General features: G+C 37.2%; 1 protein-coding gene across 4 annotated transcripts in view; it reads left to right on the top strand.

Annotated features, from left to right (window-relative positions):
• The window catches only part of TRPC1 (transient receptor potential cation channel subfamily C member 1), a 72,943-nt gene extending 56,951 nt beyond the window's left edge, over positions 1 to 15,992 (top strand). For all 4 annotated transcript variants that reach the window (XM_059391803.1, XM_059391802.1, XM_059391805.1 and 1 more), the window contains 4 exons: positions 10,561 to 10,736; positions 12,176 to 12,377; positions 12,727 to 12,921; positions 14,146 to 15,992. In XM_059391803.1, the coding sequence (XP_059247786.1) occupies positions 10,561 to 10,736; positions 12,176 to 12,377; positions 12,727 to 12,921; positions 14,146 to 14,373 (801 nt within the window). In that variant the 3' untranslated portion in view covers positions 14,374 to 15,992. The remainder of the gene's footprint in view (positions 1 to 10,560; positions 10,737 to 12,175; positions 12,378 to 12,726; positions 12,922 to 14,145) is intronic.
• Positions 15,993 to 24,772: the final 8,780 nt, after the last annotated feature.

The following is a 24,772-nucleotide window of genomic DNA, read 5'->3' as shown; positions in this document are numbered from 1 at the left end:
AGCTCAAGAAATTGGGCTTTTGAGATGGTATGTGATTTGCTCAGAGTAGTATGATTATTATAGTGAGAGTCCAGGACTAAATTCTAAGTCCTTTTACATTAAAGAAAGGACCCATGATTGGTTGACTTTATTCCACATATTGTAGTAGTGATTGTTTCTAGAAGGTGGGAATCAACTCTGCTACATGACTAGCTCTACATATAATACTAATTTTTTCTCAATAGGTAAAAATTTACTAAGAAAGTAGATTTGTTTAAGATTTTTTTTTTTTAATTTATTTGAGAGATTGAGACAGAGAGAGCGACAGAGACCACAAACGAGGAGGGAAGAGAGAAGCAGGCCCTGCCGAGCAGGGGGACCTGAGCCAGAGGTGGATGCTTACTTGACTGAGCCACCCAGGCTCCCGAGAATGTAGATTTTTAAAAGCATTTTTAAAGGAGATGTTTTTTTGTTTTTTTTTTTTTTTAAAGATTTTTTTATTTATTTATTTGACAGACAGAGATCACAAGTAGGCAGAGAGGCAGACAGAGAGAGAGGAGGAAGCAGGCTCCCCGCAGAGCAGAGAGCCCGATGTGGGGCTCGATCCCAGGACCCTGGGATCATGACCTGAGCTGAAGGCAGAGGCTTTAACCCACTGAGCCACCCAGGCGCCCCAAAGGAGATGTTTTAAGTAGAGGGCATGATTACCTTCTCCAAATAGGGATATGAAAATAAAATATGTAGGAAAAACTTGATCTTATTTGGCTTGTGCTATCATCCTGCAGTGTGTTTCCTGAGGCGTGATTTCCTTAACCAAGTCCTGTGAGGTGCTCTGACTGAAGTAAGGCAGAAACACTGCATTCCATATAACTCTTTTGGGAATTCACAGTGCATATGATCACATTAAAGCTCATGAGAAAGAAGTAAAGATACTTGTTTAACCTTGTTCAAATGATAATTACATAAGTTCATTTAATGTCATACTCAATTTTCATTAGATATGCTCAAGTCTCTGTTTTTATCCAAAGCAATAGTATGTGAAATCCTGGTTTAGACTGTTATTTTGATTTAATTTTGCCACTAATATCCTCTATGAATGTTTTAGTCGAGATTCAACAGTATGTTTTATATGCATTTTTTAAGCTAAAAATTAATGATACCACCAGTTTATATACTGGAAAATTTTTAATAGATTCCTACAGAGTTAAAAGGGAAAGTATGCTATTATTTCTTAGTGAATTATCTTTGTTTTTCTTAGAACTATTGAGTTGGGTCTTCTGACTTAGTCTCTTCCTGAAAGAACTATGGTATGCATACAAATACTGCATAAGTGGCTATTTGTCATTTCAGCTCTTATGTGTGTTTTTCTCCTCCAGCATGATAATTTATATTATCCTTATAGTTCTAGAACTACAGATAATATAGGTGAGGCCAACAAATATTTAGTGTTCCTATTTTTTGAAAACTCTCTAGGTTAACCATAATACATGCTTAAATAAATATGATTTAGTTCAGCAAGTGATTTTTTAAAAAAACCTATCTTTATTAAAGTATACTTTGTATACAGTAAAATACATGCATCTTAACTGTATAATTTGATGAGTTTTGCAAATCTGTAAATTTGTTTAATCACTACTATAATCAAGATAGAGAACATATGCATCACCCCACAAAGTTTCTTGGTACGTTTTTGCATTTACATTTGCATTCCCTTTGCCCTTTCCCCAGGCAACCATTGCTGGGATACGCTAGTCTCAGAACTGAAGGATTTGGAAATACAAATAGAACTAGGATGGTATTACAAAGCAGATCTTCCCAGACAGAAGGTTGTCTGCAGTCTTTTTAGTGTTACTGGTTCTCATGGTCACAGGCTCCCTGTTCCAAGTCATTATATCAAGTCTGTACCCTGCAGGAAGAAGGGGGAAAAGCAGAGGCCAAACATCAGAAAGCATGGGCCAGCTGTCTCTCTTTTTATCAAGAGCAATCATTTTCCCTGGAGCCCTACCAGATGTTTCCATTTATATCTCATTGGCCAGAATTTGGTGTCAGTAACCATAACCTTCGAAGCTACAAGGAAGTCTGAGGAGATCAGTACTTTTAATTGAGCATATTGCCCTCTAAGAAATCAAGGTCTGGTTAGTTAATAAGAGGGCAAGGAATCAATATTGAATAGGAATCTATAGATTCAGATTTTCAGGCTTTTTTTTTTTTTTTAAGATTTTATTTATTTGACAGAAATCACAAGTAGGCGGAGAGGCAGGCAGAGAGAGAGAGAGCAGGAAGCAGGCTCCCCGCTGAGCAGAGAGCCCGATGGGGGGCATGATCCCAGAACTCTGGGATCATGACCCAAGCCGAAGGCAGAGGCTTTAACCCACTGAGCCACCCAAGCGCCCCTTTCAGGCTTTTACTTAAAGAAGTTTTCAAATAAAGGCATTTGTTTTCCAGTGTAGTCTTACTAACATGACAGATTTGTATTGCATAATTCTGCCAAAATATTCTAAAACTGAAAATATTTATAATACATTTTTCCATTATGTTCATCATAAGGAACTCAATTAAAATGGAATTAGTCAGTTATGAATGTAAAACTAAAAGAAATGCAAAAATAAAATTGACAGTTAATTACTTTAGCAAAAGTGTAACTTTTTTTCCTTTATGTATATAACTTGCTATGTCAAATAATGCTTTTATGTGATTATTGCAGTTGGTTGTTAAATTTATTTCCATATACTAACATTTTTTCCTTCCAGATTCTTGCAGATTTAGAAGTTGACTTTTATTTTAACTGGATATACAACCTGTGTTAGGGGTACAGAACTCTCCCTTGGTTAGAATAACCATATTTTATCATCCAAATAGAGACACTTGTGGGAATACTAACTTGGGAAAACAAGTGGAAACTGGGACTATCTTAGGCAAATGAAGGTCACAGGAATATCATATAGTAGAGTATATAAAATGGTTCTATATTCAGCAATGATTGTATCCTCTATTCTAGTACTTGACAATTTTATGATTGTGTTCTTTAAATTAGTAGCTTACGTTGTAGGTAGACTTTGGAATGTAACTGTCTACGTCTGGTCCTGCTTGCTTAGTAGCCATCTCTCATATACTCATCTCTGTCTCTTACTGAAATTCTTCTCCATCTGGGCCAAGACCAGTCACTGATCTCACACATGGCCCATGCTCTTCGACTTCCATGTCATTGTTTATGTTATTACCCTGTTTAGAATGCCCTAGCTGTTCCTCTGCTTGTTGAAATTCTATTTATTTATTCAACAAACATTTATTGAGTGCTGATAGGTACTGGACACTGAGAATACTAAAAGGAATAAGCTCCAATAGCTCCTTAAGAAGCTCACAGTACATGAAGGGTGACAGGCAAGCATGACATTTACAGTGGTAATTGTTGTCATAGACAGCTCAGAGAAAGGGCAGTCACTTCAGTTTAAGGCACTTCCCAGAAGAGATGACACTAGAATTAAGTCTTGAAAGATGAGTGGGAAGGAGGCGGGATTAGGGCATCCCAGGGAGAAGGGAACATGTGCCAACTTTAGGGCTCTTGCCACTGGAAAATCCATTCCTGCACTCCTGCTCCCCTGCTAATGAATAACTCCATCCAATGAACTTGATACTTTGAACCTCTAACGAGCACTTCCTAAAGCTTGTCTTAATTGTAAGGCAGTTAGAATTTAGCTTGTCTTAATTTCTAGATGATGTTATTTCTAAGTAAAATAGTCCTTGAGGATGGAAAATATGTCTTTATTTTTTTTTTGCAGGCACATTACTCACTACATGGTCATACTAGTTACTAACTGTTTGTCAAATTGAATTGAAAAACTGATTGACTGGGCTTGGGTAGAAACAAGTGCTGATTGGTGCGTGAAAAGAAAAAAGCTGATGGAGAAATAGGACAATATCCTAGCTGTCCCTGGAGCTGCTTATGCAAAATCTGTTCAGCGACCACATTTGTTGGACATTTCATGTGGACCAGGCACTGTGCTGTTTTCCACTTATTTAATCCTCATCACAACCCTTGCTGTTTTTTATTTCCATTTTACAAATGGGGGATCTAAGGCTTAGAGAGGTTCAGTGATTCACAGAACTAGACTAAGGTAGAGTCAAGAGCTAAACCTGAGTCTGAATCCAGAGACCAACCAGCTCTTTGAAGTTAGCTCTTCTGCTTTTATGAAGGATCCCAGCTAATATGCTTCAGCAGATATGAGTCATAGTTGGGCATAGATCAGTAATGTTCTACATCTTAACAAAAAAAGACATGAAGATAGAATCTAAAAATAAAGGCAGGAATTATAATAATAGCAGTTAACATTTGAGCCCTTACTGTGGATACTATTCCAAGATCTTTATGTACATTTATTACCTCATTAAATCCTCACAGTTGTTCTAAGAGGCAGACTCTTTTATTTCCATTTTGCAGAGGAAGAAACTGAGGCATAGGGACATTAAGTAACTTGCACAAGGTCACACAGCTGGCAAGTAGTTAAATTGGGTTTCCAGCCCAGGTGATTATGGCTCCAGAGCTAATGATCTTCACCACTCTGCTAAGTCACCCCTCTCTTTCCAGTGCTGCAGAGTAACATGATTCCCTCCTTAACTTTTATTGCATAATATTTCTTCGGGTAGACTTTAATAATTTACAGATTTCAAAAATTCTTCTGGTTCATCCACATGTTTCAAATGAATTAAACAACCTTTAGCACTTGTAGTTGGGTCATAAGACAGAAAGGACAAGACAGGACCAACCAACTGGGTTCAAAAATCTTATTCTGTAACTTACTGTTACTTCATCTGTGTGAGTCTCAGGTTGCCTGTCATTGTCGTGAGGATTAAATGGATCAGTAAATGGATATATAAGATGCGTCTCATAGCAGAGTCCCTGAAACATGATTAGTTTTACATAAATGATTAGATCCATTCTTCCATTCCCTTTTTAGTTAGTGGAATTAACTGTGGCAGACCTGAAACATAATACAGGGAAACTTGGGAAGTAAATGTAGTGTCTGACACATGAATGCATGCTTTATTCCTAGGGAATTATTTGGCTTTTTCTGGATAATTATTAGATTTGACTTACTAGTCTGTAAGACATAAATGGCATATTGCTATCCTTTGCAATGAGTAAAGTAAAGCGCGATTTCAGGTGCCTTGCATTTTAGGGTATACTGCGGATGGACATTTTTCTTTTAAGAAGCATAAATGTTGGGGTACCTGGGTGCCTCAGTTGTTAAGCATCTGCCTTTGGCTCAGGTCGTGATACCAGAGTGCTGGGATGGAGCCCTGCATCAGGCTCCCTGCTCAGCAGGAAGCTGCCTTCTCCCTCTCCCACTGCCCTGCTTGTGTTCCTTTTCTCGCTGTCCCTCTCTCTGTCAAATAAATAAATAAAATCTTAAAAAAAAGAAAAGAAAAAGCATAGCTGTTATAGTTAGCTGGAAACTTAGAGGTCATGTAGTCTAGGAGCTCCCAAACTGGTGAGGCTCCGAATCACTGGGGGAGCATGTGAAACCTTCATTTCTGAGTTCTGCCCTCAGAAATACTGATTAAATAGATTGGGGTAAAGTCTGGCAAATTTTTAATAGCATGTAGGTAAGTAAGTCTGTTGTAGCATATGACCATCTATTTTATAGGTCAGGAAATTAAGGCCCAGCTCACAGTGTTAGAAAAAAAGACTTGGTGTAAAATGTTAATTAACAATTACATTTTTGGGGCACCTGGGTGGCTCAGTGGGTTAAAGGCTCTGCCTTCGGCTCACGTCATGATCTCAGGGTCCTGGGACCGAGCCCCGCATCAGGCTCTCTGCTCAGCAGGGAGCCTGCTTCCTCCTCTCTCTCTCTGCCTGCTTCTCTGCCTACTTGTGATCTCTGTCAAATAAATAAATAAATAATCTTTTTTAAAAAAATTACATTTTTGGAGGATATTTATTCATGCATTAATTCAATAAGCCCTGCTGTGTGGGGGAACTGTTACATGAGAACAAGATCCTTCTTAATTGTACATAGCCCCCAATTTTTAATGCAAGAGCTAAGATAAAAACCACAAAGTGGGAGTGCCTGGGTGCCTCAGTGGGTTAAGCCTCTGCCTTTGGCTCTGGTCATGATCCCAGGATCCTGGGATCGAGCCCCACATCGGGTTCCCTGCTCAGTGGGGAGCCTGCTTTCCCTCTCTCTCTGCCTGCCTCTCTGCGTACTCCTGATCTCTCTCTCTCTATCAAATAAATAAATAAAATCTTTGAAAAAAGCCCAAACAAACCACAAAGTGATGTTTCAAAAAAGCTCTTGCAAGAAGTTAGAAGAGGTAGAATTGAATTTTATCTCTGTCATCTATTAGTTCTGCTACCATGAGCAATTCACTAAATCTCCCCGAGCTGCAGTTTGTTACTTGGAAAAAATAGATAGCCTTTCTCATCCTGCAAGGTAAATAAGAATATAGGATACCTCTTGGAAAATGGTAGAGTTGTATGAAATGTATTTATGTGTTCAACATTTTAACTAATATGCTGGGCTCTGGAGCTTACTGACATTGTTCCTGCTCATAAAGACTGCTGGAAGAGACAAACCTACATGTTGGTATAAAGTGAAAAATAGTATTTTAGAGATTACGAACAAAGTACTTCGGAGCATAACTGAGGCGGTGCCTGGAGAGAGTCAGGAAAGCTTAGAGAAGGTGACATTTGATCTGGGCCTTACAAGGATGAGAAGCTCGCCTGGTGAAGACCAGAGAGTTACATGTGTGAAAACGTGGAGTCCTGAAAGCATGGTGTACTCGGATAAGACAGGATGTCTTTTGTGCTTGGACAGTGGATAGCCGTTGGGGAGATGAGGCTGAAAAAACAGACTGGGCTGGATTCTGAGGGCCTCTGTGCCAGGAATTTGAACAGTTTCATACATGCAAAGGAGGTTTGGAGCATGAATGCTTGACTCGATAGAACTTTTAGATAGGGAGGATGTCTGGGTGGCTCAGTCGGTTAAGCATCTGACTCTTGATTTCAGTTCAGGTGGTGATCTCAGGATGGTGAGATGGAGCCTCTCACACCTGGCTGGTGCTCAGCAAGGAATCAGCTTGGAAATCCCTGTCCCTCTGCTCCTCCTTCCCATTCCTCCTGTCCCTCTGCTCTCGCACTCTGTCTCTTAAATAAATAATTTTTTTTTTTTTTTTTTTAAAGAACTCAGGTAACTATGGCTTTTTCTGGAGAAAGATTTGGAAGGAGAATGACTAGAGATTGTCATTACTATTGCTTTGTTAGCAAGTTTTATAGTTTAACGCTTGCTATGAACCCTAATGATACCAGCCTTTGCCCTATTGGGCATTTGGCTTGTTTTTGCTGTTCTACATGCTGTTCTGTATAGAGGACTTTGCCTCTTTTAAATCATTTCCTAAGGATAACTCTCCAGGAACATTAACATATCAAAAGATCTGATCCTTATAGTGCCTCAGTATTTGTTACTTTGCAAAATGATGTGTTAATTTTTGATCTCACAAGCAGTATAAAAAGCACACTGTTTCACCACATTCAATTGCAATTGGTGCTAATTTATACTATCTTAGTAGTCCTCTTTCATTTCCATTTTTCTGATTACAAGGAAGGATGTATATATTTTTCTCAGTGTGTAGCAGTGTTAACTCTATGTAAACTTCAGTACTGATATTTTAATTACCTTTTTCTTTTCATTTCTTAATTTTCCTATTTCTTGAGTAAAACTGCTAAGTTTAAGTAAATATTTTCAACAGCATAATTATTATTTTTACAGATAAATAAGCCTCATAATCTGCCTCAGACTAAAATAGATTTAGTGTTTTTGAATTTTGCCTTTCACGGGCATGTTGGGCTAGCGTGCGCACTCAGTTAGTGCTAACGTCAGGGATGTCCACGGTAACTAGTAGTGATTCTTCCAACTTATGTCAGAACTAATATGCTTTTAAAGAACGGTCCTTGAAGTTTGTGGATTTTTTTTTCATTAAATATTGTTCATCTTGATACTGAAATTGAACTATACTTACACTTTAAAGCTTAGTAATGTTTGGGGCGCCTGGGTGTCTCAGTTGGTTACATGTCTGACTCTCGATTTCAGCTCAGGTCATGATCTAATAATGGTCATGGAATTGAGCCCTGTGTATGGCTCCTTGCTCAGCAGGGAATCTGCTTAAGGATTCTGTCTTCCACTCCCTTTGTCCCTCCCCTCGCTCACTCTCTTTCTAAAGTAAATAAATAAATCTTCCCAAAAAACACAACTTAGTAATGTTAAATTCAGGCTTCTCTTTTGGACTCAATTTTTTAAGTTAAAATTATAACTTCATACACAGTCACTCTTAAGAAACCCTATTTACTCATAATTTTACCTACAGTGCCCAAGTTTTCTTCAAAGGCAGTCTTTTCGTAGTTATCTAAAGCAGTTTCTGCATTCTTACTGTCCTAACTTACCAAGTTCTGTAGTGGATGGCACGGCTTTATCTAAGCACTCCCAGTCTGAATAAATTATTTCTTTTCCAAGGGGATTCAGTATAAAGCTATCGTTGACTAAGAGGAAGTGTATTTCTTCTCTTTTTCACACATTTCAAACTTGCTGAATCTAAAAGCTCTCTATTTCTTCTCTCAGAATTTTGCAAGGGGAGGTGAGGGAAGCACAAGACTTCTGAAAGGACCATATGGCCTCGTCACATGTACACCTCAGGCGTACTGGACCTTTCCAGTGTTGCAGAGTCCGGGTCAGCAGCTTGTGGTGTGCCTAAAGAATTTTAGCACACCTCTACTGCTTAACTAGCTGGTTCACTTTTAGTGGGTTAGAGGGGTTTGGCCTCTTGCTTGTCATTACCATTTTGTATCATTAGTAAGTGGCATGTATTATTTTGGTAGGTTTGAGGCAATGAGACATTTTATTTGAAGCTGGATTTAATTAACTCTATAAAATTGACCAGTAAGTCTTGAAGAGGGATTACTTTTAAACATTATTTTTTGTATCATAAGAGTAATAAATGCATATAGTAAAGAAAATTCAAAGGAAAAAAGTCTGCCTTCTAATCCCTACTCCTACCTTCCATAGATAAGGACTGTTAACAGTTTCTGGTGTAAACTTACAGAACTTTCCTGTGCATATTAAATTCTGTCTATATGAAAATATATACCTGATTTATCCTTTAAAAAATTAGAAACAAGATCTGTTATAATACTGTTCTATAACCTGCTTTTTTTTTTTTTAAAGATTCTATTTATCTATTTGACAGACAGAGAACACAGTAGACAGAGAGGCAGGCAGAGAGAGAGAGAGAGAGGGAGAAGCAGGCTCTGCACTGAGCAGAGAGCCCAATGCGGGGCTCGATCCCAGGACCCCGGGATCATGACCCGAGCCAAAGGCAGAGGCTTCAACCCACTGAGCCACTCAGGCGCCCCTATAACCTGCTTTTTTGACTTAATATTTTATAGACATTTTTCTGTGCCAGCACATAGAGCCATACTTCATTCTTTTTAATAATATTTAGCATGTTCTCATTTTTTTTTTTGCTACCTATAACAGTGTTGCAGTGAAAATCCTTGTATATACACACATCTTTGCATATTTTCTATCTATTGGCTAAATTCCAAGGGATAGAATTACTGGGTCAAAAAGGTAATGTCAAATTATTCTTCAAATTTGTATGCTAATTTAAATAACAAGAATTTATGAAAAGTACCTATTTCCCAGATTTTTAAGGAGTATTGAAGGACAATGAAATTAGGCTTGAATGAAGCTTCTAGATGCACTTCACATGTGTACATTATAATATGTATCAATGTACTAGACCTACTCTCTGGCTTGCACATAGTTTTTTCTTGTAATTGACCTAAAATGAAAGAAAATTGACCACCTTGGCAAAAGAGATTATGGCAGTCCTGGAGAGAAAATGCCATCTTTTGGGAATTGGTTTAGAATTGGTCACAAAAATCAAATAAAATACTTTATCATATGATTTTATATTTGTAAATTTTAAGAAGCTATAAATAGCTTCTTTAGGCTTGAGCAAAGAATTTTCCTTTTATTCCTTGCAAATTAGGTTTTTCTTAAATCTCATGTTTCAGCCCCTAACTTCATCACAGCAATATCCTCTGCATACCTGGTCCAGACTCAAGAAATGTGCCACCCAGTACTCAGAGTGATAGCATGCTTAGAATGGCTTTTTGTTAGGCAACAAGACTTATTACGTTTTAAAAGTACGACATTGGGATGCCTGGGTGGCTCAGTTGTTTAGTGGCTGCCTTCGGCTCAGGTCATGATCCCAGCGTCCTGGGATCGAGTCCCACATTGGGCTCCTTGAGCCTGCTTCTCTCTCTGTCTCTGCCTGCCACTCTGTCTGCCTGTGCTCGCTCTCGTGCTTACTCTCTCTCTCTGACAAATAAATAAAATCTTTTTAAAAAAATAAATAGATAAAAATAAAAATTTAAAAAAAGGTACGACATTATCTTAACCAGATGGCATAAAAGGAGGAGACTGTGGGTCATATGTTTGTTTTACTTTTATTGCCTGGTCTTTTATATTTAATATTTTGTTTTCCTGATAATTTTAACCAACAGCTATATAATATATTCCACAGATTTCAATGGGACAGATGTTGCAAGATTTTGGAAAATTTCTTGGGATGTTCCTTCTTGTTTTGTTTTCTTTCACAATTGGACTGACACAACTGTATGATAAAGGCTATACCCCAAAAGAACAGAAGGACTGTGTAGGCATCTTCTGTGAACAGCAAAGCAATGATACCTTCCATTCGTGAGTGTCTTTTAAAATTTTTTGTAAATGTATTTCTCTCTATTGTATTATGAATGAATTAATACCTAAAGAATTAGAACTTCACATTTTCTTTAAGACATTCTTTTCTAATAAGAAATACTTATTTTTCATGAATCATTTGATGGTTATATTTATCTAAATAGAATCTTAAGTAATTAGTAGGCCTAAGATATTACACTGTTTCCCCCACTGTAATCTTTTAAAAGAGGAACTCCTGGCATTTTGCACACTGTTAGCATTTGGGACAGGACAGTTTTCTGTCAGTCCTGTATATTGCAAGACATTCAACATCTCTGTCCTTCTTATAGTGAATGTCAGTAGCAACTGTCCATCATTGTTACAGCCAAAACAATCTTGTATTTTCAGCACTTAATAGGAGGTCACTAGAATTGAGAATCATTAGAACTTCATCAACAATTTTTTTCCTCTGATTTGCTGTATCAAAAGAAATTGGACAATCAACTGTGAGGCAGAGAAAATACCTCCCCTCATTTTAAAATAACATAATGGAGAAGGGTGTGGAATTACTCATTTGTTGTGTTGCAGTTACGTACCAACTATTCTTTAGATATTCACATGTCATCTTATATAAGGAATAAGATTAAATGACTAATAACTATTTAACACCTTCTGTGTAACAGACACTGTTCGAAGTGCTGAGTGAATGAAGTCCTAGTAAACAAAACTACCTCATATGGAGCTTATATTATAGTTAGATGATATAGGCAATAAAAAGAGAAAAAAAAGTATAGTATATTATGCAATAAAAGGGGCTAAAGAGACAAAGCTTTGGCCAGGGAGGATATATGTGTGAGAGGGTGCAATTTTAGATGGGAGACTGGGGAGTGGCCCCGCAAGAGGTGACATTCAAGTAGAGATATGAAGAACCAAGACCTGAAGGAGATGGCTGGAGGAAGAGCATGAGTAGATAGAGGGAGTGGCAAAGGCAAATGCCCTGAGATGGGAGTGTGGCTGGCAAGTTCAGGGAAAAGCCAGAGGCCAGTGTGGATGGATGTAGGGAAGCTGAGGGAAAGTTGTAGGAGAAAGTTGTAGGAGATGTAGGACTTTTTTTTGATACTTGTAAGGACTTTGGGGTAATGAGAGCGAGAGCCTTTTGAAGTTTTTGAGCAGAGGAGTGGCAACACTGAATTAGGCATTACCAATATCTTAGTGGCTGCTTTGTTGAGAATAGACAAAAAAGCAGTAAGAGGTCAAACAAAAATAATTTATCCTCCTTTTGAGTCTGTTTCTTTGTTGAAGGTAAGGCATATCTGTACAGTTGGGTTCAACCTCATTCATTTTATAAAGTATTCTTAGATTATCAGTGTTCTGTGGAATGTTGGTATAAACCAATTCTTCATTTTTGCTAATTAATTTCTTTAATTTCCTTTTAAACAGAAATGTAATTGTCTTTACAGGTTCATTGGCACTTGCTTTGCTTTGTTCTGGTATATTTTCTCTTTAGCACACGTGGCAATCTTTGTCACAAGATTTAGTTATGGAGAGGAATTGCAGTCCTTTGTTGGAGCAGTTATTGTTGGGACGTACAATGTTGTGGTTGTGATCGTGCTCACCAAGCTGCTGGTGGCAATGCTTCATAAGAGCTTCCAGCTGATAGCAGTAAGTGTCCATTCTTCTAGAAACTTCATATTCTTTCAGGTCTTACCAAATGTATGCAATAGATAAAGCAACCAAAGATGATAAGAATTAAGAATTAGTACTATTTTTAAATTAAATATAGATTTTTAAAATGTAAGTAATGTATATTAACTGCAAATCTTGAACCAAATTTTTACATACAAGGTATGCAAATATTTGGACAGTTTAAAATGATCTCTCTTTCTCTCTCTGCCCCCCCATTCCCTCTCTGCCTCTCTCCCTTGCTCCTTCTGACCTCCCCTCCCCCGTGTGTGTGTGTGTATGTGTGTGTGTTCATGTTCTGTATTACTTTTTCATTTTTCTCTTACAGAATCATGAGGACAAAGAATGGAAGTTTGCTCGAGCAAAGTTATGGCTTAGCTACTTTGATGACAAATGTACATTACCCCCACCTTTCAACATCATTCCTTCACCAAAGACTATTTGCTATATGATTAGTAGCCTCAGTAAGTGGATTTGCTCTCATACATCAAAAGGCAAGGTTAAACGTCAAAACAGTTTAAAGGTAAGAAATTAAAATTGCAACTTGGAAGTTTTAACAGCTCCTAATATCAGATGTTTACTAAAATGTAAATATGTCCTAGGCCTCTTTAAGGCCTAGGACTGTCTACATTTTTTCACTCATATATCCCTAATGCATGGCATATGCATGGCATATTATCCTATGTAAAGTAAGGATTCAATATGTGAGAGAGAGAGCTATACTTTTTTTTTTTTCATGAAGTCTTATATCACAGTTTTAAAATATGGAAAATATTTAGAATACCTATTCTGTCAGCATAGATAAAGATTGACTACTAGAGCCATCTCATATTTTTCCAGTTCTTCTTGAAAGTTACTCATTACATAAATAATTCAATACATGTTGCTATAAACCAGAGATTGGCAAACCTTTCCTGTAAAGGGCCAGATAATAAATATTTTGGGCTTTGCAGACTGAGACAAAATCAAAAATGTTATATGAATATAACAAGTAACATAACAAGAAAGAACACAAACATCCATAAAATTTTTATTGGTGAAATTGACAATTTAATATTAATTGAGTAATAACTTTTTGTAATACAGATATAATATAAAGAATGGAATTCCACTTTGGGGAATAAATAACATTTTGTTTAATTGGGGTTCAAAATTAGTGTTCCCTATCATCAAATTAATTACAAATATTCATCTGTAAAACCCATTCTTAGCTTATACAGACCATAAAAAAATAGTAAGTGGGCTATGTTCGGCCTGTGGGTTGTGGTTTGTTAATCCTTCCTATAAACTGAAGATTTCTAAGACTATTGTTAAATCAAGTAAAGCATCCAGATGAATGAATAAAACAAATGTTCAGGCTATATTTGTTTTAAATAAGTGTTGGATATTACTTTGTAACACTTAAAGCCAAAAATAAAGTCTAATAAAGCATGTGTTTGTGAATATTTTTTAAAGACCCACCTCATAAAAACAAACAAACAAAAACCTCATTTAGGGACACCTGGGTGGCTCAGTCAGTTAAACATCTGTCTTTGGCTCAGGTCATGTATCCCAGGGTTCTGGGACTGAGTCCTGCATTGGGCTCCCTGCTTGGCAGGGTGTCTGCTTCTCCCTCTGCCTGCCGCTCCCCCTCCATGTGCTCGCTCACTCTCTGAGAAATAAATAAATAAAATCTTAAAAGAAACCTCACCTCACTTAAATATGGTTTATGTCCATTGTTCATACCATGCAATTGTTTGTTTTGAAGGAATGGAGAAATCTGAAACAAAAGAGGGATGAGAACTACCAAAAAGTGATGTGCTGCTTGGTGCATCGTTACCTGACGTCCATGAGGCAGAAGATGCAAAGTACAGATCAGGCAACCGTGGAAAATCTAAATGAACTACGCCAGGATCTGTCAAAATTCCGAAATGAAATAAGGGATTTACTTGGCTTTCGGACTTCTAAATATGCTATGTTTTATCCAAGAAATTAACCATTTTCTAAACCACGGAGAGAATAATTTTCAGTAATAAATCTGAAAGACTGCATTTGCATAATTTGCGATTAAATCAATAAGATATCTATTGAAATTAAAATGAAGAATTCTGTAAAAGCCATTCTTTAAAATATTTATAGCAAAATATATTATGTAAAATATGTATATAGAATTAGTTTTTTAAAATCCTCTGTTAGTAGCTTTTTGCAGGAGCAAAACAGATTAAGTAGATATGTTTTGTTAGCATGCTGCTTGGTTTTCTTACTTGAACAGTGCTTTAAATTTTTTTCTTCTTATGTTTAAGAAGGGCAGTTATAATTGTACACATTGCCAGAGGTTTTGTAAAATGAAGATCAGCAGATGTGGGCTGATCTCAATCCATAGGACACACCTGAAATGTAGTAAGTCATGGTTTTTAAAATCTCTGTTTTAGGAGTTCACATGCAGTTCAGTATTTATTGTTCAGGAGTATAGTTTTATCTAGAATAATGGTCTATTTTTTTTATTTTGTTATAATCTTACATAAAAAGGAAAAGCCCCAATGGATGTTTGAATCTATTTATGTCTCTATAAATTTAAATTCACTTCAGTTTTTGTTATTATAATATATTTACTTTTACATAGTTGTAATCACTTTATATTTTTTATTTTGTTTTTTTCACTTAATAGTATTTTATATATACATTTCCGTGTATTGTTATAGTCCACATATTTAAACTTTTATAGGATTATATATAGTTTTTGAAAAATATAGTTAGTAGACTTTTCATTTTAGAGCAATCAAGGCATTTGAGTATGTTTATAGGTTTGCACAGGCACTCCACTAAGGTTAGGCATTTGGTGGCTTTTAATTTTTCTTTATCATAATAGTGCTATAATTTTTTTCAGGTTGGAGTGACTGTTCATAATTATAAAGCTAACACAAAATAAGAATTTATTTCATATTTGGACTAAGGTTCTTGAACTAATCTCCCAAAGTATTTTCCACAGAATTTAACATAGTTTCTATAAAAGTGACTTCTTGCTTATTTACGGATCATTCTTGCTGCTTAAGATGAAAAACCTTGATTTTTTTTAAATTGGAAAATAAAATAAGGGTTTAAATTTTTTTCCTGTGTTCATGTAAGGGGTGTAGTTTAAAAAAGTTTCACAGACTTTTCCTTTTATTTTCTTGCCGTATTTCCAGTTAAGAGGTTATTAGGTATATGCTTGTCTTCTTAACTGAATTTCAGATGGTCTTAAGGCCACAGGGTGCAGGTAACCCTTGGTCTGTGAGCACCACTGATCCAGGGATCATTGGCTAAATATATTAGTATTGTGCTTCATTTTGCTTTTTACTCTTTATTTTTTAATTTCCAAGTTGTAAGTGTTCCCTCTTTGGGGAAAATTCTTATAAAAATGTTTATTGTAAAGTTATATATTTTGTCTACAATGGGATTATGCACTTCCCAATTGGGATTTTACATCAGGATTTTTAGTCATTCTAAAAAATAACTAATTATTAAATCAAAATATTTATAGAGTGCCTACTGTATGCATGAGTTACTTATGAGGTATATTTTGAATGACAGCATATTGTAAGAAAAAAGGTAAATAAAACTTGATATTACATTATATGTTGGCAGAGTTTGTTTATTATATTATCATGTACTTTTATACTTTTCTATTGAGCTATAATTCACCTAGCATAAAATTTACTCTTCTAAAGTGTACAATTCAGTGTTTTTGTTTTTTGTAAATCATGGTAAGGGTCTCAAACGTAAAACATCAACATCAGACCCCTTTGTTTTCCTTTTCACCTCCAATGGCAGTCACATTGAACTCTTTTAGCTATTTCTTATATTTATAAATACCATGGGTCGTTGTTTTTTTTTAGTTGTTTTATAATTTATTTTTTATTTTCAGCATAACAGTATTCATTATTTTTGCACCACACCCAGTAGTCCATGCAATCCGTGCCCTCTATAATACCCACCACCAGGTACCCCAACCTCCCACCCCCTGCCCCTTCAAAACCCTCAGATTGTTTTTCAGAGTCCATAGTCTCTCATGGTTCACCTCCCCTTCCGATTTCCCCCAACTCCCTGCTCTTTTCTATCTCCCCATGTCCTCCATGCTATTATTATAAATACCATGTTTTTAAGTAATATGTTCACATAAAGACCTGTGTGTGACCATTTTTAGCAGCTTTATGGATTCATGATCCCAAACTGGATCACTGAGAACTACCGAATGTCCATCAATTGGTGAATGGATAAACAAGCCGTACATCCATACAGTGGGTGTTTATTTACTCAGTAATGCTTCAGTTAGAGAAGCAGAACTACTGGATATTCGTGGGCATCTCTGAATGTTTATATAGCGATTTGTGTTACACAGCTGGGTTCTTTAAGCAGTCTCCGTGAGGCTGTTGTTTCCGCACCTAAGAGCCTGTAGTTCACAGGATAGGCAGTTAGAAAGAGACAGTAGGTGGAAAGTGGAAGACAGAAAGACACAGCTGGAATCCATGAGGACTGACTGACACCCATGTCACTTCTCACTGTCTCCAGCTTTGATAATGTGAGTATCCTGGGAGAAAAGTTGCCTTTTGCCAGGTTGCTGGACATATACTTGACCCAGGAGGCAAAGAAGCTGAAGGAGAATGCAAGGAAGGGTAGAACCATGTAGGCCCAACTGCTGCCCTGCCCTGAAAGGTGAGCCAGCAGGTAAGTCATACCATGTGGGAACTACAAAATGCCTACATAAAAAATAAGATGGCTGCTGCTTCACTTCTGCCCTCCAAATTTCACATGAGAATGGGTCTTGTGGCTCACCCTATCTGGTAGTATACATGGAAGAAAATTTTGGGAAACATAAAACAGCCTACCCAGGTTAGCACAGGAACAGACTACCCACCTATGCTATAACATAGGTGAGTCTTAAAAGTATCCTTTTAAAGTATTTTAAAAGTATCCTTTTTAAAGGAAGCTCATCACATAAGGCTACATACGGTGTGATTCCATTTACAATGACATTCTAGAATAGATAGAACATGGAAACTGAAATCAAGTTATTGGTTACTAAGATCTGGTGGAAGGAGAAGATGGATTGTACAACTAATCAAACTATATACTCAAAAAGGGTGAATTTTAATGAATGGAGATGATGCTTCATTAACCTGACAAAAATACCTAAGGCTACAACTTACTAAATAAGAAAATAAGAGTAGAGTCTTAAAATTATCACTCCAAAAGAAAACAAGGCTTGAATATGCACGTTAGTAATCCAATCATTAACACAAGACAGTGGGGGTGAAGTATGGTAATAAATACCAAGGTAAATTATTTTGCACTATTTATCAAAATAATTTTGGCTGTTTTAGCTTCTTTCTTCTTCATATAAATTTTGAAACATGCCTATCAATTTCTACAAAAAGGCTTAGTTGGGATTTTTATTGGAATTATACTGACACTGAAATTCTTGTATTCCTCAGAAAATACATTTATAAAATCCAGATAGACTGAGGTTATAGGCAGGCTCAGAGGAGTAAACCAGTTGGGTCTAATTCAGAATTACACTAAGAAAATATTAATGGTAACCGGGTTATGGCTGCCCTGAATTTCTCATTTGTAAGCTAGTTTATTAGCTTTCTGGCATCACTGTCCTGTTTATAAACACGTGTCTCTTAAAGATATACTTAGAAAAATTTCCAATTACAGCATTTCTCTTCATTTGATAATTTCACATTGTTTTCTTCTCCTGCCCCCCTTGTCCCCATTTTGAAACTTTTGATATGCCATTCAAAATTAGGAAAAATTTTATGTGCTACCTACATGTTTTAAAAATAACCATATTTAAGAGACACAACTTCTGATGTAAATTAGATTACAGTAATACAAGAAGCAAAACAGCAGGTTTATGTAGGAGGTAAATGTATGTTTAAAAAAAGAACCGTTTCAGCCAGAGAAATGACAGGTAAGCTCCATTTCCTTCATTCTGCAGTCTAGAGTTTCCTCTGTATGTGTGTCTGTTTCTTGGTCTCTCTCTTCTTTTTTTTTTTTTTTAATTTTTTTTTTAAAGATTTTATTTATTTATTTGATAGAGAGAGATTACAAGTAGGCAGAGAGGCAGGCAGAGAGAGAGAGGAGGAAGCAGGCTCCCTTCTGATCAGAGAGCCCGATGTGGGACTCGATCCCAGGACCCTGAGATCATGACCTGAGCCAAAGGCAGCGGCTTAACCCACTGAGTCACCCAGGCGCCCCGGTCTCTCTCTTCTTTAGAAAGGTTATATAACCCATTCTTCAATTTTAGGCAAATTATTCCTATTGAAAGATATTAAAAATTATCAGGTGCTATTTGAAAAGAATTTTGAGGAGGAAAATACTAACTGCCTCAGTAATTCATCCAGAAACAATTAATTTTGTAGGGTCATTTTAATATTTTAAATTTCAGATATTTAAAAACATATCCCCCCATTTAATATTTCATTGGAAATAGCAAAGAGTCACTGCATTTTTTATAATGATTATTTTTTTTAAGTTATAAAACTGGGCAGAAATATTTCTCTTGATGTTGATGGTGAATGGCACAAGTTTACTGAATGAAAATTTAGCATTATCTACTAGGACTGACGTCCAGTCAGACACCTAACAGTTTTATGCTTTAGAACCTATTTCATCGTTTGGATTGGAGGAAAACTTAGATCACCTACTTCAACCTTCTAATTTTATAGGTAAGAAAATCGCATTTTAAGTAATTTGTCCAAGATTGAATCATGTCTGACTTGAGAGCCCAAACCCGATTTATTTTATCAATTAAGATATATTCCTAGAGCTTTGCATTTTTGAATTAATTTTTCATGGTAGGTTCATCTTGGTCAGAGATGGGAACTTAAGATGCTTAGTCCCTGCCTTTCCAAATGAATAGTTTATTCAAGACTTAATTTATTACCAAGGACTGAAACAGAGACAAGTGAGATGAGCAAGAATAAGAGGGTAAGAGGAGCTGTGGAGTAGTAAACATAAACAGAAAACCAGGAGTCAGTCAAAAAAATAACAAGCCAGACCATGTAGATTGAACCAAGGGCTCAGAATGGAGACACTGGTTGATTTTATTTCTGTGCCACTTTATAACCTGATCAATTTGGTTATTCAAGGATCTAGAAAATTTAAGACCTATATGGGATCTCAGAAAGGATCCAATTTGCCTTTCTCATTTTACAGAAAAGGAAACTAAAGTTCTCCCACAGCTACCCTGTGAAGGAGAATTCAAGTCTTTGCCTCATCCAGGAGGCTCTTAATTACATTATATCACTGTTGTTATTAATTTCCTGTTTGTAAGATAAAGCAGCTAGATGTATGAAATCTTAAGTTTTTAAATTTTCTTAATAGATTTCTGTACTCAAAAGCTCTATCTCACGGTTTAAATGTAACCTAATCTTAGTATCAGAAGGCCATGGGAATATCCTTCCAGCAAAAGATAACACTTCATATTTATAATCAAAGTTTAGCCTTTTTAAAACTGATTGTTGACTTTGTGTTTTAGAGGAAGAAGCAAATTATAAAAACAAACAGAAGTCTAGTTGTTTTTTTTTTAAGATTTTATTTATTTATTTGACAGAGATCACAAGTAGTCAGAGAGGCAGGCAGAGAGAGAGGGGGAAGCAGGCTCCCTGCAGAGCAGAGAGCCTGATGTGGGGACACTGAGATCATGACCTGAGCCAAAGGCAGAGGCTTTAACCCACTGAGCCACCCAGGCACCCCAGAAGTCAAGTTTTTAAAATATTTTTAATTGAAGACTAGCAGACACACAATGTTACATTAGTTTCTGGTGTACAACACAGTGAAGTGATTCAACATGTTTATGCATTATGCTGTGCTCCCCCCAAGTATAGCTACCATCTACCCATACAACACTCTTACTGTACCACTGATTATATTCCCTATGCTGTCCTTTCATCCCCGTGACTTAAAAGTTAGGATTTTAAATAACAACTTCAAAATTATCCAGAACAAATTTCTATGTACGTCCCAGAGCTACTTGTCTGAATACCCAAGTATACTCCCATTCTTACACATCCTCAGGCCCCATGTTAAAAAAGGGCTGTTAGTGTACGAATCATGGCCCTCACATATTTAATTCAAGATGCTTAATTATAAAAGATTTTTTAAAAAATCAATATTTTTATCCTTGGGCTAGGGCTTACATATACATCTAAGGAACAAACTTGTAAAACTATTAATTCTAACCACTTACCTGCAGGGATTTTTTGGCTTTTCTATTTGAATTAGCATATACTCTTTGCATTAGAAGTGTCATTCTTCTGGGACACCTGGGTGGCTCAGTGGGTTAAGCCACTGCCTTCGGCTTGGGTCATGATCCCAGAGTCCTGGGATCGAGTCACACATGGGCTCCTTGCTCGGCAGGGAGCCTGCTTCTTTCTCTGCCTCTGCCAGCCTCTCTTCCTGCTTGTGTGCTCTCTCTCTCTCCTTCTCTCTGACAAATAAGTAAATGAAATGTTAAAAAAAAAAAAAAAAAGTCATTCTTCCTGTCCAATATCTCTTTTTCTTTCCTTACTACATTAACTAGACCCACCAGTGCAATTTTGAATAGAAATGTTGACTTTAGGCATTTTTGTCTTATCGCTGACATTAAAATGCTTTCAATATGTCACCATTTGCTGCAGGGATTTTTTGTCAGCTTAAGGAAGCTCTCTCCTATTTTTAGTTTCCTTAAGGTTTATTTTGTCATGAATTAATGTTGGAGTATATCAAATGCTTTTCTGCATTAAGATCAAATGATTTCTCCCCTTATATGTATTGCAAACAGGGCTTAACAGAAACTTTCCCAGTTCTGTTGCGTTGACGACCTTTATTTGACTCCAGCTTAATTTACCAGTAATCTAATACTACATAGGTCGACTGTGTGGCTGGGCAAAGTTGCTTCTGGTATCAATGAACCCAGATTGGTAAATTGCACTGGCCTGGGAAGAGCTGCAAGTGAGCTCTAAATACCTGATGGGGCAGCCACACCTTTGGGTTTTCCTGAGTGTGTAGTTCTTACAATGAGGTGTGTCATCTAGGAGGAGCCTGAAAGCTACTCTGCCTATGGAGTTAATACAAGAGACCCTGGTTTCCCAGGAGATGGGAACTTCAAGTTGGAGTGTCTGCACCCACCGGATGTGAATCAAGGCCCCAGGCATCCCAGACATTATCTAGGAAGGCCAAAGAAAACAGCTCATGGGTGGCTGTGTGAACTGCTCCCGGTCTGGCCCTATCCTGTTGAGCTCTGGTCTCTGTGCTATAGCTCTGAGGGTGCTGGTAGTGAGAGAGGCCTGTGGTACTCATGAGTGTCAATGTTTAGTTGTGCCCCAGACTGCCTAGCTGGCATTGCAGATCTAGGAAAGCAGTGTAGTGTGAACATCCATTTCCTGATGTAAAATCAATCATGCGTTCCTGGGATAAATCCAACTTGATCTGACCTATTTTGTTTGTTGCATTTTTGTCTGATAATATGTTTTTGTACCTATGTTTGTAAGTGAAATCAGACTGGATCCTATGTTTGCTGAAGTCTTGGCATTAAGATTATGCTGATCTCCTAAAAAAGATCACTGAATGTTACTTTCTTATTTATACTCTGGAATTGTATGTGTTAGATTGGCAGTATTTGTCTCTTAGATATTTCATAGTCCTTCTGAGTCAAACTATCCAGACCTGGAACTTAATTTGAAGAAAGTTTTAATTACTGTTTGAATTTCTTTAATGGTTAGAGGATTGCTTAGGTATTCTGTTTCTACTTGAGTTTGAGTTGGTAGGTACAGTTTAGCAGTTTGTTCACTTCATGTAAATTTTCAAATCTATTTATGTTCTCTGCTAGTTTTAAAGTTTCAAACTCTTTTATAGTTACCCTAGATATTTTAATGTAAAAACTTAAGTTATCAAAGTTCTAAATTAATATTTTTATCTTTCTCTCTCCAATTATAAGGGCTTTAGAACACTTAGGGCAAGCTCCCTCCTCCCCCACCTTCTTTAAATGTTTGTTTTCTACTTGAATTTACTTTTTTTTTTTTTGAAGTTCGTTTTCACTTATATAAATATATTTATGAATTCAAGCCAAAGGAGTTTCTGCTTGATATTACTTAACTCATATTAGAATTACTAATCAGGGGGTGCCTGGGTGGCTCAGTGGGTTAAAACCTCTGCCTTCGGCTCAGGTCATGATCCCAGGGTCCTGGGATTGAACCCTGCATAGGCTGTCTGCTCAGCAGGGAGCCTGCTTCCTCCTTTCTCTCTGCCTGCTTCTCTGTGATCTCCGTCTGTCAAATAAATAAATTTTAAAAAGAGAGGATTACTAATCAGTAGCTGTTTTTAAATTAATTAATTAATTTTAAGATCTATTTATTTGTTTGAGAGACAGCTCCAGCAAGTGTAGGGAGGGGCCCAGGGAGAGAGCATCCCAAGCAGACTCTGCACTGAGCATGCAGCCCTAGGCCAGGCTCTATCCCATGACTCCAGGATCATGACCTGAGCCAAAATCAAGAGTCTGATGCTCAACCAACTGTGCCATGCAGGCGCCCCTTCAGCTGTTTTATTATAAGGCTTTTCTTTAAAGAAGATTTTTCTTACTAGTTTAGTTCACTAAAGCAGTCAGAAGATCTAGTAGAAGCTTGGCAGCACTTTCCTACAGAAAGAGAAAAAAGAAGGTAAATTTCTTCAGCTAAGGTTAACCTTTAACTAAGTAAGTTATATTGCAGAATTTAAGATTTGGGAACTCGGCAAGATTCATATATTTTTATTACAGAAATTGAATTCAAAAGATGAAAATTAAGCTAACAGGGTATATTAGTATGGTCACCCATTTGTTTATCGTGTATATTTGATTCCCCAAGTACAAAAACTAAAAACAAATACAAACCTTAGTCAGTTATACTTTAAAAAAATAAAATTTTAAAAAGAATTCCTAAAAGAGAAATAATTCCCAGAAATCATCTAGTCTAACTCCTTCAATTTATAACTAAGGAAGTTCAAGTTCAGTCAAAACAAGTGACTTATTAAACAAGAAAGAAATTAAGAAAAATGGTTGTTGGACCAAAAAGAGCAGTGTTACTTTTCAGTTTATCTCTGTTTTGAATAATTGAATTAAAAGACAAACCAGTGCTGTTCATTATTAACCACTAATTCCCTCAACAGTTCAAAGTCTTGTGTCAGAGATGTCAATGGTATAAATAGTTTGGGTTACTCTTCCCGATTTTTACCTCAGTGTGACCCAGAAACCAATAGCAGTCTTTCTGCTGGAAGTGTAGGAGGCTGAGAGTTGCAAGCATGCTGCCTGTAATGCACCAATTAGAAGACAAGGAGAAGAAATTCTACTTTTTTTTTTTTTATTTTTTTTTTTAAGTAATCTCCACTCCACACGGGGGCTCAAACTCACGTTCGGGAGATCAAGAGTCACATCTATGCTCTCCTGGTTGAGCCAGCCCAATGCCCCCCAAATACTGAAATCTTCAGTTATCACTGCAAAGCCTCATAACATGTGTTCTTGAAAGGAACTCACTTGCCTCCAGAAGGTTAGAATCAATCAGGATTCTACAGTTACATCCTGGCTGTGCACAGAGGTGACGTCCAGAGGGTTGTGAGGGCCTTTCTAGAAGGTGGCACTGGATAGGGAAGCCAGCCACCGACTCCTGTAGTTTATCCATGTTCTCAGCTGGAGAATTTTCTGGTACGGATGGGGGCAGCCCAGTGGCAGGGGTTAGGAATAACTCATGACACCACAATCAGCCCGCATTCATTGCTTGCATGTGCTCAGTCAGCTGCCAAAAGAGAGGGATTCTTCCTTTTGAAATTCGTTTTTGTTTGTTTTTTGGGGTTTTTTTGGCCTTTTGAATGTCTGGTCACTTCTAGGGCTGGGAATTATTGTTTTTAACCCAAAAGAATATTTTTATTTCTAAAACTTTGGTTCTACCATGAGAGACCTTGTGATCCAAGTCTTTGCTCCTCCCTGACATGCTTTCCACCTTCCTCAGAGGGGGATGGCGGGCCCTCTTCCACAGGTCCTGGCTGGCAGCCTCCTAAGGGCTGGTTGCCACAGCTGTGGCTGGTAGAGCTGCAGATTAAACAGCTGTGTGCAGATGTGGGGAGTTCTTTCCCAGTTCTTTCCACCACTGGGTAAAAAGGGAGTCTTCAAAGGCAACTGCAGAAAGCATCAGTTAACCGGGGATGAACAGGACTGGGGCATCAGACTCCCCTCTACTTTCAAGTCCTATAAAACGACCAGTTATGATTTGGGCTGCAAAAGAAACAAAGAGCAGATGCTGCCGAGCCAGGATCCGAGGATTTTCCTCTGGGCCTGAGAGGGCTTCTTTGCTGGCGGGGAGGGCACTGGGTTGGAATCAGGACTTCCAAGCTTGAGTGCCAGC

The sequence above is a fragment of the Mustela nigripes genome, chromosome 2 (genome assembly GCF_022355385.1).
Source record: "Mustela nigripes isolate SB6536 chromosome 2, MUSNIG.SB6536, whole genome shotgun sequence".
NCBI lineage: Eukaryota > Metazoa > Chordata > Mammalia > Carnivora > Mustelidae > Mustela > Mustela nigripes.
This window is presented reverse-complemented; position numbering and strand designations above follow the sequence as displayed.